Source organism: Nycticebus coucang, chromosome 20, assembly GCF_027406575.1.
Source record: "Nycticebus coucang isolate mNycCou1 chromosome 20, mNycCou1.pri, whole genome shotgun sequence".
Lineage (NCBI taxonomy): Eukaryota > Metazoa > Chordata > Mammalia > Primates > Lorisidae > Nycticebus > Nycticebus coucang.
In genome coordinates, this window is record NC_069799.1 from 36,150,594 (window position 1) to 36,167,036 (window position 16,443).

Consider the following 16,443-nt stretch of genomic DNA (forward strand, 5'->3'; position numbering starts at 1 on the left):
TAAATTTCCTTTAACAATAAATGTGTACTGTATTCTTCTTCATGGAAAAATAAGAAATCCCCTGAAAATAGACCTAGCACATCTTTGGGAGCAAAAATTAATATAAGACAGTCTTATTTTTGGGGAAACAAGGTAAACTGGTGTAAATTGCACTGTGTTAATGAAAATAGGTCACTTGAGCTTACAGTCACATTACTTGAATGCATGCTCCAAACATCCCTTTTTGTGGCCTTGGCTGTATCTCTACCTCTGAGACTCATTTTTGTAGAGCAAACATCAATTCCCTTTTCAGAAGCCTTCTTGAAATGCCAACTTGTCTTTGGTGAAAGCCCCCTCTGCTCATTTTATTCTTCTGATGGACAAAGGATCTCCTAGTATCATCTGACTCTGTCTCTTCATAGCCCTACCTACTAGGACAAACACAACTTTAAGGCTCTGAGACAAGATAGACATTTGTAGAGTATTTCTTTCATATGAATTATGATTAGAAAAGCATGAGAAATATTTAAAGACATTGTAACATTCTTCACATCTATACCGTTTCTCTGAATTCTGTTATGTACTGAAATGTGTGAAGTGTAGAGAATCTTGCTTATATGATTCAAAACTTTCTTCACATTTGTCAGAGATTTCTCTGTTATACATTTTTCATTTATACAATGGTTTGGGCACAAGTTAAACATTTGTCAAGTTCTTCATATTTATAGTGTTTCTCTTCAACATGAATTCTATTGTGTACAGAACACTGTGACTACTGGCATTAAGCTTTGCCACATCTTCATATTGTTACATTATTTCTCTGGGATAATTTCTCTTATGTTTACTAAGTGCTGAATGAAGACCAGTAAAAATCTTTGCCACATTATTCACATCTGTAAGATTTTCTCCAATATGAATTTTGTTATGTATAGAAAGGTTTGTGTTCTGGTTACAGGAATTGCCGCACTGTTCACAGTTGGGGCATTTATCACCAGGGTGAATTCTTTCATGCTTAGCAAGTTATCAACACCAGTTAATGGTACTACAATATTTTTCATATTTTGAGGGTTCCTCTTCAGTATGATTTATTTTATGTACAGTGAGGTTTGAACATGAGATAATGGGTTTCCCACACTGTTCATAAGGTTTCTCTCCAGAATGAATTCTTTTATGCACAAAAAGTTTTACATACTGATTAAAGGCTTTGCCACATTATTAACATTAGTAGGGTTTCTCTCCAAAATGAATTCTTTGATGTACATACAGGTTTGAGTTGTACCTAAAGAATTTGCCACATTGTTGACACTTGTAGGGTTTATCACCAGAATGAATTCTTTGATGTTTAGTGAGGGTTGAACTAACATTAAAGGCTTTGCCAAATTGTTGACATTTATAGGGCTTCTCTCCAGAATGAATTCTTTTATGTTTTGTAAGGGATGAATTATTAGTAAAGGCTTTGCCACATTGTTGACATTTGTAGGGTTTCTCTCCAGAATGAATTCTTTGATGTACAGACAGGTTTGAGTACCACCTAAAGGCTTTGCCACATTGTTGACATTTGTAGTGTTTCTCTCCAGAATGAATTCTTTGATGTACAGAAAGGCCTGAGTAATGGCAAAAGGCTTTGTCACATTGCTGACATTTGTAGGGTTTCTCTCCAGAGTGATTTCTTTCATGATGAGTAAGGGATGAAATAAAAGTAAAGGCTTGGCCACATTGTTGACATTTGTAAGGTTTCTCTCCAGAATGAATTCTTTTATGTTTTGTAAGGGATGAATTATTAGTAAAGGCTTTGCCACATTGTTGACATTTGTAGGGTTTCTCTCTACAGTGATTTTTTTCATGATGAGTAAGGGATGAACTAAAAGTAAAGGCTTCGCCACATTGTTGACATTTGTAAGGTTTCTCTCCAGAATGAATTCTTTTATGTTTTGTAAGGGATGAATTATTAGTAAAGGCTTTGCCACATTGTTGACATTTGTAGGGTTTCTCTCCAGAATAAATTTTTTGATGTTTAGAAAGGTGTGAGTACTGCCTAAAGGTTTGGCCACATTGTTGACATTTTAGGATTTCTCTCCAGAATGAATTCTTTCATGTTTAGTAAGGTATGACTTACAAGTAAAGTCTTTGCCACATTGTTGACATTTGTAGGGTTTCTCTCCAGAATGAATTCTTTGATGTACATACAGGTTTGAGTACCACCTAAAGGCTTTGCCACATTGTTGACATTTGTAGGATTTCTCTCCAGAATGAATTTTTTGATGGTCAGTGAGGGTTGAACTAACATTAAAGGCTTTACCACATTGTTGACACTTGTAGGGCTTCTCTCCAGAATGAATTCTTTGATGTACAGAAAAGTGTTCATACCGGTTAAAGGCTTTGCCACATTCTTGACATTTGTAGGGTTTCTCTGCAGAGTGATTTCTTTCATGAAGAGTAAGGGATGAACTAAAAGCAAAGGCTTTGCCACATTGTTGACATTTGTATGGTTTCTCTCCAGAATGCATTCTTTCATGATTAGTAAGGTATGATTTCAAAGCAAAGGCTTTGTCACACTGTTGACATTTGTAGGGTTTCTCTCCAGAATGAATTATTTTATGTACAGAAAGGCTTGAGTGATGGTGAAAGGCTTTGCCACATTGTTGACACTTGTAGGGTTTCTCTCCAGAATGAATTCTTTCATGTTTAGTAAGGGATGAATTATTAGTAAAGGCTTTGCCACATTGTTGACATTTGTAGGGTTTCTCTCCAGAATGAATTCTTTGATGCTGAGAAAAGTGGGAGTACCAGTTAAATCCTTTGTCACATTGTTGACATTTGTAGGGTTTCTCTCCAGAATGAATTATTTGATGCTCAGAAAGGTGGGAGTACCAGATAAATCTTTTGTCACATTGTTGACATTTGTAGGGTTTCTCTCCAGAATGAAATCTTTTATGTTTAGTAAGGGCTGAATTATTATTGAAGGCTTTGCCACATTGTTGACATTTGTAGGATTTCTCTCCAGAATGAATACTTTGATGTTTAGTGAGGGTTGAACTAACATTAAAGGCTTTACCACATTGTTGACACTTGTAGGGATTCTCTCCAGAATGAATTCTTTGATGTACAGAAAAGTGTGCATACTGTTTAAAGGCTTTGCCACATTCTTGACATTTGTAGGGTTTCTCTGCAGAGTGTTTTCTTTCATGAAGAGTAAGGGATGAACTAAAAGCAAAGGCTTTGCCACATTTTGGACATTTGTATGGTTTCTCTCCAGAATGAATTCTTTCATGATTAGTAAGGTATGATTTCAAAGCAAAGGCTTTGTCACACTGTTGACATTTGTAGGGTTTCTCTCCAGAATGAATTACTTGATGTACAGAAAGGCTTGAGTGATGGTGAAAGGCTTTGCCACATTGTTGACACTTGTAGGGTTTCTCTCCAGAATGAATTCTTTTATGTTTAGTAAGGGATGAATTGTAACTAAAGGCTTTGCCACATTGTTGACATTTGTAGGGTTTCTCTCCAGAATGAATTCTTTGATGCCGAGAAAGTTGGGAGTACCAGTTAAATCCTTTGTCACATTGTTGACACTTGTAGGGTTTCTCTCCAGAATGAATTCTTTTATGTTTAGTAAGGGCTGAATTATTATTGAAGGCTTTGCCACATTCTTGACATTTGTAGAGTTTCTCTTTAGAATGAATTTTTTCATGTTTAGTAAGGGATGACCTAAAAGTAAAGGCTTTGCCACATTCTTGACATGTATAGGGTTTCTCTCCAGAACAAATTCTTTTATCTCCAGAAAGGTGTGAGTACTCCTTGGTAAGTTTGTCACAGTCTTCATAGTTGTAGTGTTTTCTTCCACTATCAATACTCTCATCGTTACAATATTTCGATCTGAGATTAAGACATTTGCCATCATTTTCACACTTGTAGAGTTTCTCTCCATTATGATGTCTCTTATGCTTAGATAGGCTTGAGTCAGATTTGAAGACTTTGCTACATTTGTACTGTTTTTCTCCAATATGGATTATCTTATGTTTAGTAACATGTGAGCATGGATTAGAGGCTTTCCCATACGTTATAAAGTGAAATGTTTTCCCTCTTGTATGTATCATTTTATGTCTACTTACATTTGACAATTTTGTGAAGACTTTCAAACATTTACTACACTGGAAGATTTTGGTATGGGTAGCCGTTAAACATTGGTCAAGTCCACTGTCCAATACTTTCTGCTGCTTACACTCAGACACACTTGCCCAGTCTTTTGTTAAGTTTAAATTATCAGGGACACAACTTCGATATCTTCTCAGAATTATCTCTGGAAATAAAGTATTTGTGTCCAAATCTTGCAAATGGTCTTGGTCAGGATGGTTAGATATAGCTGAAAGACATTTAAACAAAAGCAATTTTAGACTGAGTTAGAGCAAGATGTTGGCCAAGTAACAGCTTCCCTGCAACTGGGCACCGTAAGTCTGGAGAGATGATACTCTGGTCATCTCTGGATGGTGGGATCTGTCTATAATCATCCCTCTGAGGATACAGGAAGTCAGCGAGACAGTTCTGGACCCCAAAAGGAGGACAAAAAAAGTGGAAAGGCTTTACCTGTGAACTGTTTTGGTATTTTTGGACTTGGCACTCAGTTCAACTGCCTTTGGGAGAGCTTGGGCAAGAGTGCAGAGAAGTTTGGGCATTGTCTAGGGCCACAGACTGAGCTGCTGAGCCAGACAGAGCTAAGTGTTCAGCTGTGGACTAGAGGGAGCCATTATGAGAGAACTGCCCCAACAAACTCTGCCCTAAGGGTCCCAGAGCAAGGATTGGGCGGGAGCTAGTAACCTAGTGACTGAGCAGCCAAAAGGTGTAGACTGAGCCAACTTACAGCCTTAACCCTCAGAAGCAGAGTGAGATAGGTTTTGGAAAACTGGGTAAGTGGATAGCCACTTCAGCAGTGATCCCAGAGACAAGCACTTTCCTAGGAAAGCTTCTGCTTAGCCAAATTTAAAGTTTGAAGTGCCTTTTAAGAGGGCTAAAGAGAGATTTAGGGTGTCCACTCTGTGGGGTTTGAGAAATCAGTGGAGGTATTCAGTCGTATCAGCATTGTGACTAACATCTGATACCCCAGAAGACCACTTGTTGCCCAGACAATATTCACCAAGATACATATACTGCTTTGTTTTTGGTTGTGGTTTTTGTTTGTTTTTTCTTTCTTTTTATTGTTGTTTTGTTTGTTTAATTTAAACCTTTTCCCTACAGATTTTTTTCCTTTCTTTTCTTTCTCTACTTTTCTACTTTAAATACAATTTCCCATTGCTGCCTTTTCAATAATTAGAACTTCATTTTTGCTAGTGTTTCTACCCCTATTATTTGTTTTTTCCCCCAATTTTATCCTGCAAAGTACTCTGTTAGCTTGTTTTGGTTTGATTTATAGCATTTTTGTCTTTCCTCTCTACTTGGTGGAGATGGGGTACTGTGTCTGAAAAGGTTAGGAAAGAGCTGCTGACCTCAAGGGAACCACCCAACCAGGAACCCCCAGAGATTGGGGATTTTTAAGGTTGTGTCAAAGTACCCCACTGTACACATATATTGCTCTGCCTCCCTCTTTCTGTCCCTCTCTTCTTTTTGTCAATATTCCCTTTTACCCACTCCCCTCCTTTCTCTATTTTCTTTTCTTTCTTTTATCCCTTTTTGCTATTGAAACTTCTCATCCTCCTGGTCCTGTACCAAAAGGACTCATCAAAACCTTAGTCCACAGGCACGGGAACTTAAAGAGCAAAAGGAAGTGAAAGGAAAATTATGGCAAGGAAACAGATAAAAGAAATCACTGATGAGGAAGAATCAGCAGAAAATGCCTGGCAACATGAAGAACCAGTCCAGAGCAACCCCTCCAAGGGACCAAGAGTTAGCTACAGCAGAGGATCCCACCTATAAAGAAATGTTACTAATGACAGAGGGAATTTGGAATACACATGATGAAAACAATGAAGGAAATGATAGAAACAATGAAGGAAACTGCTAATAAAGTGAAAAATAACCAAAAGGAAATTCAAAAAATAAAATGAAATACCTAGGAATATACCTAACAAAGGAGGTGAAGGACCTCTATAAAGAAAAGTATAAAATCCTCAGAATGGAAATAGCAGAGGATATTAACAAATGGAAGAACATACCATGGATGGGAAGATTCAACATTGTTAAAATAACTATACTTCACAAAGCAATCTACCTATTCAATTCCATTCCCATTAAAATACCAACACCGTACTTTCAAGATTTGGAAAAAATAATTCTGCATTTTGTATGGACCCAGAAAAAAACCGGTATAGCAAAGGCAGGTTTTAGTAATAAAAATAAAGCTGGGGGCATAACCACACGAGATTTTAGGCTGTACTACAAAGCCATAGTGGTCAAGACAGCATGGTACTGGCACAAAAATAGAGGCATAGACACTTGGAATTGAATAGAAAACCAAGAAATGAAACTAACATCTTACAAACACCTAAACTTTGATAAACCAAACAAGAACATACCTTTGGGGAAAGACTCCCTATTCAATAAATGGTATTGGGAGAACTGGATATCCACATGTAAAAGACTGAAACTGGACCCACACCTTTCCCCACTCACAAAAATTGATTCAAGATGGATACAGGACTTAAATTTAAGGCATGAAACAATAAAAATCCTCAAAGAAAGCATAGGAAAAACACTGTAAGATATTGGCCTGGGGAAAGGCATCATGAAGAAGACTGCCATGGCAACTGCAACAACAACAAAAATAAACAAATGGGACTTCGTTATACTGAAAAGCTTCTGTACAGCTAAGGAGACAACAACCAAAGCAAATAGATAACCTACACAATGGGAAAGTATATTTGCATAATTTGAATCAGACAAAAGCTTGATAACTAGGATCTATAGAGAGAACTCAAATTAATCCACATGAAAAAAGCCAACAATCTCATATATCAATGGGCAAGAGACATGAATAGAACCTTCTCTCAAGAAGACAGAAGAATGGCTAAGAAACTTATGAAAAAATGTTCAGCATCCCTATATATTGGAGAAATGCAAATCAAAACCACCCTGAAATACCATGTAACCCCAGTGAGAATGGCCCACATCACAAAATCTCAAAACTGCAGATGCTGGCGTGGATGTGGAGAGAAGGGAACACTTTTACACTGCTGGTGGGACTGCAAACTAGTACAACGTTTCTGGAAGGAAGTATGGAGAAACCGCGAAGAACTCAAGCTAGACCTCCCGTTTGATCCTGCAATCCCAATACTGGGCATCTACACAGAAGGAAAAAAATCCTTTTATCATAAGGACACTTGTACCAGACTGTTTATTGCAGCTCAATTTGCAATTGCCAAAATGTGGGAACAGCCTAAATGCCCACCAACCCAGGAATGGATTAACAAGCTGTGGTATATGCATACCATGGAATACTATTCAGCTATTTTAAAAAAATGGAGACTTTACATTCTTTATATTAACCTGGATGGAAGTGGAAGAAATTATTCTTAGTAAAGCATCACAAGAATGGAGAAGCATGAATCCTATGTACTCAATTTTGATATTAGGACAATTAATGACAATAAAGGTTATGGGGGAGGAAGGAAAAGCAGAAAGAGGGAAGGAGGGAGGTGGGTGGGGCCTTGGTGTGTACCACACCTTCTGGGGGCAAGACACGATTGCAAGAGGGACTTTACCTAACAAATGCAATCAGTGTAACCTGGCTTATTGTACCTTCAATGAGTCCCCAATAATAAAAAAAAAAAAAGCAATTTTAGCCACTGACTTTTTGTCAGAATTGAGTAAATACACATTACACATTTTATCTACAAAATCATGCCAAGAACATTAGGAAAATGGCATAATACAGTACACAGGCACTACTTATCTTGAAGGTAAATAAATATTGCACATATACACTGCATTTTGAGGAATTCTAAGAACCAGGTAGGAATTTGCAGCATAGCAAATGAGTGGAAGCTGTAGAGACAACAAGATCCTGGGTGCACTGGCTCACTTTCGTAATCTTACAACTCTGAAGACTCAGGTGAATGGATCGCTTAGCACAGGTGGTTGAGATCAACCTGAGCAAGGGTGGACCCCATTTCTACCACAAATAGTAGTCAAGGATGAGTGTAGTCCCAGCAATTCATGAGGCTGAAGCAAGAAGATGTCTTTAGTTCAGAATATCGAGGATGCTATGAGCTATGACAACACAGCACTTCTCCCAGAGTGACAGAAACTCAGTTACAAATAAATAAATAGACAGATACATAAATTTGTGTGTGTGCATATATATATGATATGAAATATAAAAAAGAAAAACTTAGTAAATGTTAATAATAACAAAAACAGACAAATAGAACAGAAGGAAGTTTGTCATATTTACCCACCACAGACTTTATCCCATTGTAATAGACCATTGTGAAAATGGAAGTAAACTCCCAAATCCCAGCTTTGTCCTCAAAAGAAAAAGAGTGACACCAGTGTTTATTCTTCTTGTTTTCGGGGCCTTTCCAGAGAAAAGTTGCTGTCTCCCACAATCAAGGGTGCTGAAAGGAATGGTGCTGTAGTCTATAATACAGACTGGAGGTACTGAAACCAAAGGTAAAATATTGTTACAGCAGCAGAGAGACTCCAAGATGACAGACAGATTCAGGTATAACAAGTGATGACAAGGTCTTAAGAGGAAATGTAGAAAAATGCTTCAACTAAAAAAATAACCACACGCTTACACAGGCAGAACACTGTCAGAATGCAATGGTCCTTGCTGTCTTAGTACGATGTGTGTCAGAATCTTAGAGGATGAAACCATATCACAAAGTTTGTGAAAAGTGGCTTTCCTCGTCCTCAAAAATCAATGAAAAACCCTAACATGTACAAAATCTAGGGTGATATAACTCAAAGAAACAAAAGAAATAATCTGGAATCAAGCATAAAATATAAAGATGTCAAAATTACCTTAACATTATCTGAATAATGCTAAATGGGTCAAATGGGAATGATACAGACAACTAAGTAACATCACAAAAATGAAGATTTCAAAGAAAACAGAAGCATAAATAAATTCTGAAGTTGAAGAACACAATGAAAATGACTGAGCAGTCTCAAATGTAAGAAAAAAGATATAAAATATCAGGACGCTCACCATACTCTAGCAAGGACAAACACAAAGAGTCCCATAACAAGACTGATAAAGATCAAGGATTCAAAGTCACACACAAGAAGAGAATTTTGAAAGCAGCGAGAGAAAATAGACATGTCATCTCTAAGCATGCTCCTGTCAGATTACTAGTGGTTTAATCAACACAAACTTCCAAATAAAAAAAAAAGGTTGGGTGATATAGTCAAAGTGGTGAAAGAACAAAAACTCCAAAGCACATATACAATATTTGGCAAAACTGCCATTCTAAATGAAGAAAAAACAAATATTTATCACGATAAACAGGTGCTAAAAACCTGCCACATATGAAATGTCAAAGGAAGGCCCTGTCATTGACAATGAAATGATGCTAGACAACACTAAATTATGTAAAAATATGACTCAGCACCTGTAGCTCAGAGGGTAATGTGCTGGCCACATACAATGGGGCTGGTGGGTTCAAACCCAGCCTGGGCTGGCCAAAAAACACGGACAACTGCAACAACAACTACAAAAAAAAAAAAGAAAAACAATAGCCAGGAGTTGTGGTGTGTGCCCATAGTTCCAGCCACGTGGGAGGCTGAGGGAAGAGAATCACTTAAGCCCAAGAGTTGGAGGTTGCTGTGAACAGTTATGCCATGGCACTCTACCCAGTGTGACATAGTAAGACTCTGTATCAAAAATAAATAAATAATGCAACAATAAATAACTCCGGGAAAGATAATTAAGTACACTTCCATGAAATTCTGTATTGTTATAAGTATAGTGCACAAAACACTCTTCATCATACTTGAGAGTTCAAAGACAAAAACAGAAAGTTAGCACTAACCCTCTAATGGGTCTACATGTACAATATAAGAAGATGTAATTGCTGATGTCAATAAAATAATTGAGAACAGATGTAAAAAAACAACCATTAAAAAATTAAAAACGGCGGTGCCTATGGCTCAGTTGCTGGGCACAGGCCCCAAATACCAAGGGTGGCGGGTTTGAACCTGGCCCTGGCCAAACTGCAACAAAAACTGCAACTGGGCGTTGTGGCAGGCACCTGTAGTCCCAGCTGCTCCGGAGGCTGTGGCAAGAGAATTGCCTAAGCCCAGGAGTTGGAGGTTGCTGTGAGCTGTGATGCCACAGCACTCTACCTAGGATGACATAGTAAGACTCTGACTCAAAAATAAATAAGTAAATAAATAAATAATGTAAAAATAAATAACTCTGGGAAAGATAACTAAGTACACCTACATGAAATGCTACATTGTTGTAATGGTGCACGAAACACTTTAAATCATACGTGAGAGATCAAAGACAAAAACAGAAAGTTAGCACTAAACTTTGGGTCTACATGTATAATGATGGGTATACACGTACAATATAACAAGATGTAATTGCTAACTTCAATAAGATAATTGAGAACAGATGTTAAAAATAAAAACTAATAACAGCTGTTGTTATCAGTTTAAAATATATTTTGAAAATGTGTAATTGCTATGGTAGCTACAATAAAAATACCTATAATTACACAAATAATAAAAAAAGCAAAGCATGTTACTACACAAATCAATGAGACAGAAATGAAGATAGGAAAGGGAAAACAGATGCAAGAATCTAAGGAAACGGGTAATAAGTTGTCAACAGTAAGTCCTCTCTTTCAAAAATTATGTAAATATTCATGGACTAAATGTCACAATCAAATGACAGACACTAAATAAAGATACGGATTTAAAAAATAAAAAAAATCAAGATCCATCTATATACTATCTAAATGATACTTATCTTACAGGTAATGATAAAATGGAATAAAACACTACAGGACAGAGTCTCAGCGCCTATAGCTTAGAGACGAGGACACCAGCCACACAAACCGGGACTGGCGGGTTTCAACCTGGCCAGGGGCCTGCCAAACAATAATGACAACTACAACCAAAAGGATAGCCAGGAGTGTGGCGGTCACCTCTAGTCTCAGCTACTTTGGAGGCTGAGGCAAAATAATCGCTTAAACCCAAGAGTTTGAGGTTGCTGTGAGGTATGATGCCACATTGTCTAAAAAAGGCAAAACAAAACAAAAAAATTGCCAGAGAGAAAGATATTTAATTGAAATTCATCAAATGAGAGCAAAGGAGATTATAATAATAAATACGTATATGTAAATACACACACGTGTTGAGACAGAGTCTCACCCTGTTGCCCAGGATACAGTGCCATGGTATCAGCCTAGCTCACAGCAACCTGAAACTCCTGGGTTCAAGCAATCCTCCTGAATCAGCCTTCTGAGAAGCAGGGACTAATGGTGTCTATAATGATAGTAAGGTAATTTTATCTTCTATTTTTAGGAGATGGGGTGTTGCTCTTACTCAGGCTGGTCTCCAACTGCTGAGCTCAAGACATCCTCTCATCTCAGCCTCCCAGATTACTAGCCGTATAAATATATGCCCCTATGCCCAGCCAGGGCACAAAATATTTTAAGGCAAAAACTCTCTTATGGGGCGGTGCCTGTGGCTCAAGGAGTAGGGCGCCAGCCCCATATACCAGAGGTGGCAGGTTCAAACCTGGCCCTGGCAAAAACTGAAAAAAAAAAACTGTCTTATTTCATAAAATATACCTTAAGTCAAAATTTCCAGAAAAGGTAAAGAATACAAAATAATAATATAAGGGCTTGTTTGTTAGAAGCATATAATTCCTTTTTATTATTTTGCATATATATAAAATACATGAAACAAAATGTAGGACAGATTTACAGCCCTCATGTACACAGTCAAATGAAGAGCTATTTGCACACATATTTATTGCAGCATCATTCACATAATTCATAGGTGAAAGAAATCCACATCTGCCTCAAAATATAAATGGGGAAATATAATTTAAGATATATAAATAAGAAAGTATTACTCAGCTTCTAACAATCAGGAAATCTTCTAACATCTCTAATAAAGATAAATCCTAACATTATCATAAATGAAATAATACAGGTTCTCCCAAAAAACAGATACATTTGAATAAAATTATATAAAATAATGAAAGTAAGGCCAGGCACAGTGGCTCCTGCTTCTAATCCTACCACTCTAAGAGGCTGAATCTGGTGGACTGTGGGAGCTCAGGAGTTCAAGACCAGCCTAAGCAAGAGTGAGACCCTGTCACTAAGAATAGCCAGGTGTTGTAATGGGTGCCTAGTCCCAGCTATACTTGGGAGGCTGAGAAAGAGGATTGCTTGACCCCAAGAAACTGAGGTTGCTGTGAGCTATGATGCCACGGCACCCTACCAAGGGTGGCAAAGTGAAATGCTGTCTCAAAAATAAAATAAAATGAAATAATGAAATTAGTTACATTTGTAGAAACAGAAGAAAAATAGAGTAGTGTTTATAAAGGACCAGACAGTGGGGAAAATGAATAGTAGTTTTGCCTATATTGAATTTCAATTGTGCAAAATAAAAACGTTCTAGAGATGTATTTTTTTTTCTTTTTTTTTGGAGAGAGTCTCACTCTGTCACCCTGTGCCCAAATGATTCTCTTGCCTCAGCCTCCCAGGTGGCTGGGACTATTAGGTGCCCACCACAACGCCCGGCTATTTTTGGAGATGGGGTCTCGCTGTTGCTCAGGCTGATCTCAAACTTGCAAGCTCAGAAAACCCAGCCACCTTGGCCTCCCACAGTGCTAGGATTATAGGCATAAGCCTATTTTTAGACACAGGGCCTTGCTCTAGCTCAGACTGGTCTGGAACCCGTGAGCCCGGGCAATCTGCCCAATGGGGCCTCCCAAAATACTGGGATTACAGGTGTGAGCCACCACGACAGGCCCTAGAGATGCATTTTTGCACAGTAATGTCAATATGCTTAACACAACTATGTAATTAAAAATATTAAATTGTCTATTTTACGTGATTTTTACTTATTTATATTTTGAGAGGAATAAACCCAGCTAGCTCTCCCAAATGTTATGTGTTTTTTACAAAAAAAAAAAAAAAAACAACTACCTATTTTGGAGTTATATCTCCAAAATAGGTAGTTATATAGCCTTTCAAAAATCATCTTCATATTCCACGAATGATTCATACAAACACTATATAGTCACCAATAAATATGTTAAAATTAAGAGAGCTTTAATAAGTATTCACCTACAGGTTAAAATAAACATTGGCAAGCAACCAAGACAAAATGTTCTATATGTAAACAAAAAGTAAGTAACATATAGGTAAACAAACAAAAAGAAAATGAAATTGCCTGTACACACACGGTTGATTTATATTTATCGTTTGTTCTTAATGTCTTAAAGTATACGGAGTTGAGTACTATTGTATTCATACTACCATACAACATTACAATGTACAAAGTGTCCCAAGTAACTTATACATAGGAATCTGAGGGTATATTTTACATTTTTAATATTTTTATTTTAACACATAGAAAAACATGATGGAAAATTATGGTATGAATATTTTGTAAGTAATGGTACATTTAGCTACAATTTCCCATTTCCCCTATGCACGCATGTCTGGCAAATTTGGGGACACCCTGTATAGATAAAAACTACAAACAAATTTCTCTGACATAAGGTGACCTATTTCAAAAAGTTAAAAAGAGACGGGGAGCAGTGGTTCATGTCTGTAATCCTAACTTTCTGGGAGGCAAAACCAGGTGGATGGCAGGAGCTCACTGATATTTTTCAAATAAGAAATATAAATAAATGGCCCACAAAAATTTGAAAAGATGCTTAAATTACTAATTATTGGAGAAATGCAAAGCAAAATCACAATGAAGTGTTACATTATACTCACAATGAACACTAAAAAAAGTTTATCAAGGTTATACAAAATGTGGACGCTTTGGGGGCCGGGCCCGGTGGCTCACGCCTGTAATCCCAGCACACTGGGAGGCTGATGTGGGCGGATGCCGGATCTCATGAGTTGGAGACCAGCCTGAGCTACAGCGAGACCCCACTACTAAAAAACAGCCGGGCGTGGTGGCGGGAGCCTGTTGTCCCAGCTACTAGGGAAGCTGAGAATCACTTGAGCACAGGGCGACTATGTCAGACTCTGTCTCAATAAAAAGAAAGCGGACACTTTCTGAAATGTTGGTGAGGAAAAATGTTGCAGACACTATTAAAATGTAAGACGGTTTCTTAGAAGACTAAAATTAAGTTATTATTTGAACCTGCGATCTCATGTCTGGGTATATATCCAAAATATCCACTGCAGAACAGGGAAGATACATGTTCTCACTCACTCCCATCACAGCATTATTCATAAAAGCCAAGACGTGGCCGAGGCAGTGGCTCACGCCTGCAATCTTAGCACTTTTGTAGGCTGTGGTGAGAGCGATACAGGTCAGGTGGGCCCCAGCCAGCTCACATCCAAGGACAAGGACAAACCTTAAGACTATTGTGTTAACTAAAATGAGGCACAACAATGTGACAGCACACGGTTACAGTAAGTATGACGGATCTTAAGTAGTGAAACTCACAGAAACAGAAAGCAGAACAAAGTCTGTCAAGGACTGGAGAGAGGGTAAAATGAGCAGAGGTTCTGGAAAAGGTACTGAGTTTTACTTTTCCAAGATGTAAAGATTATAAAAATCTTGTGCATAACAAGAGATATTAAGTGTAAATACACTAAATACTACAGAAACACACCTACAGACATTGAAAGTGGTAAGCTTTGTTTTGCCCAAAATTAAAATTTTAATGGGATAACAAAAATAGTTACAAAGTTTCTCAAGTATTACCTGAAAATTACACAAGATTTTTCCTCTTCAAAACAAAATACAGATTCATCAATAAACACAGGCCAAGATTAAGACTATTCCCATGACTATTAACCTAGATGGGACACAACAACCACTGACAATCACCCAGGAAAAGAAATATTCAAGATAAGCCATAAATAAACTTGGGGTAATAGTCATAGAAAAAACATACAGCAATCATTAGTAGAAGACATACAGCTGATTCATTTTAAAGTGAATCACATATTAAAATATATGTAAGAGTTGAGGTTTCATCCAAAATTATTCGAAACAGGTGAAACCAAACACAAAATAAGTTGAGGTTTAAAAGCCTACAACGATAAGAAATACACTAACATGGAATTACAAAACAAGAATAAGAAGATTAGACATTCAATTCTGTGTACAACATTGCTATACCATTTTTAAAAATTTCTGGGTTACCTGAGGTGGCTCACACTTGTAATCCTACCCCTTTGGAGGCCAAGGTGGGAGGACTGCTTGAGCTCAGAAGTTTGATACCAGCCCAAGCAACACTAAGACCCCATTCTACACTAAAAGAAGAAAAGTATATCCCGGAGTTGTGCTGGGCATCTGTACATCCAAGTATTTGAGAGGCTGAGACAGGAGGATTGCTTCAACCCAGGTTTGGAAGTTGTTTGAAGCTGGAACGATGCTACAGCATTCTAGCCCAGCCAACAGACTGAGGCTCCATCTCAAAGAAAAATTCTCTTTTCTAGGTTGGGCACCTGTAGCACAGTGGGTAGGGTGCCAGCCACCTATACTGGGCGTGGCGGGTTTGAACCCCACCCAAGCCTGCTAAACAACAATGACAACTACAACAAAAAAATAGCCAAGCACTGTAGTGGGCACCCGTAGTCCAAGCTACTTGGGAGGGTGAGGCAAGAGAATCACTTAAGCCCAAGAGTTTGAGGTTGCTGTGATCTATGACGCCACGGGAGTCTGATGAGGGTAACATAGTGAGACTGTCTCAAAAAAAAAAAAAAAAAAAATTCTCTTTTCTAGATAACTACAGCGCTCCACTGTGACTGTGGACTGATCCAAAGCTCAAACTTTTTTCTTAATATTAGTTAACATTTTATTGAATGAGAACAGGTATATTGAATATTTTATGTAGTATATGGCAATAAATTTTGATGGAAAATTTACCAATATGAGGTACTTCTTAGAAAATGTTAATATATACACGTTTCAAAACAATAAAGATAGTTTTATTATGTTATCAATATATTGCTATTTTCACAAAACCTGAAAAAATTTAATTCACCCTCTGAAGGCAATCAAAAGCTTTAAATTTCTAAATAAAAAATATGAACTTTGTAAAATATGATAATTCATACTATATAAAATAAGCACTTGGGAAATATTAAAATATAATTTAAGTGGAGGAAAGTGATGAAAACCGGTTGATTTTCTTTTTGCCCTACAAAAACTAGAACTTTCAAGTGAGCATCTTAATACATATGGAATGCCTACTCATTATCTAAATTATTTGTTACATAAGTTGAAATTCTAACACATAGTTCTGAATATTTAAATCTAAAATTACAGAAAAGGGGATACAGAATAAAATGGAATGTGAAAACATACATA

The 16,443-nt window shown here is 37.3% G+C and overlaps 1 protein-coding gene across 2 annotated transcripts in view; it reads right to left on the reverse strand.

Moving 5' to 3' along the window:
- Positions 1-1,903: 1,903 nt before the first annotated feature.
- LOC128572813 (zinc finger protein 724-like) overlaps positions 1,904-16,443 on the reverse strand; it is a 39,833-nt gene continuing 25,293 nt past the window's right edge. For both annotated transcript variants that reach the window (XM_053572923.1, XM_053572924.1), the window contains exon 4: positions 1,904-4,342. In XM_053572923.1, coding sequence (XP_053428898.1) covers positions 2,043-4,342 — 2,300 coding nt within the window. In that variant the 3' untranslated portion in view covers positions 1,904-2,042. The remainder of the gene's footprint in view (positions 4,343-16,443) is intronic.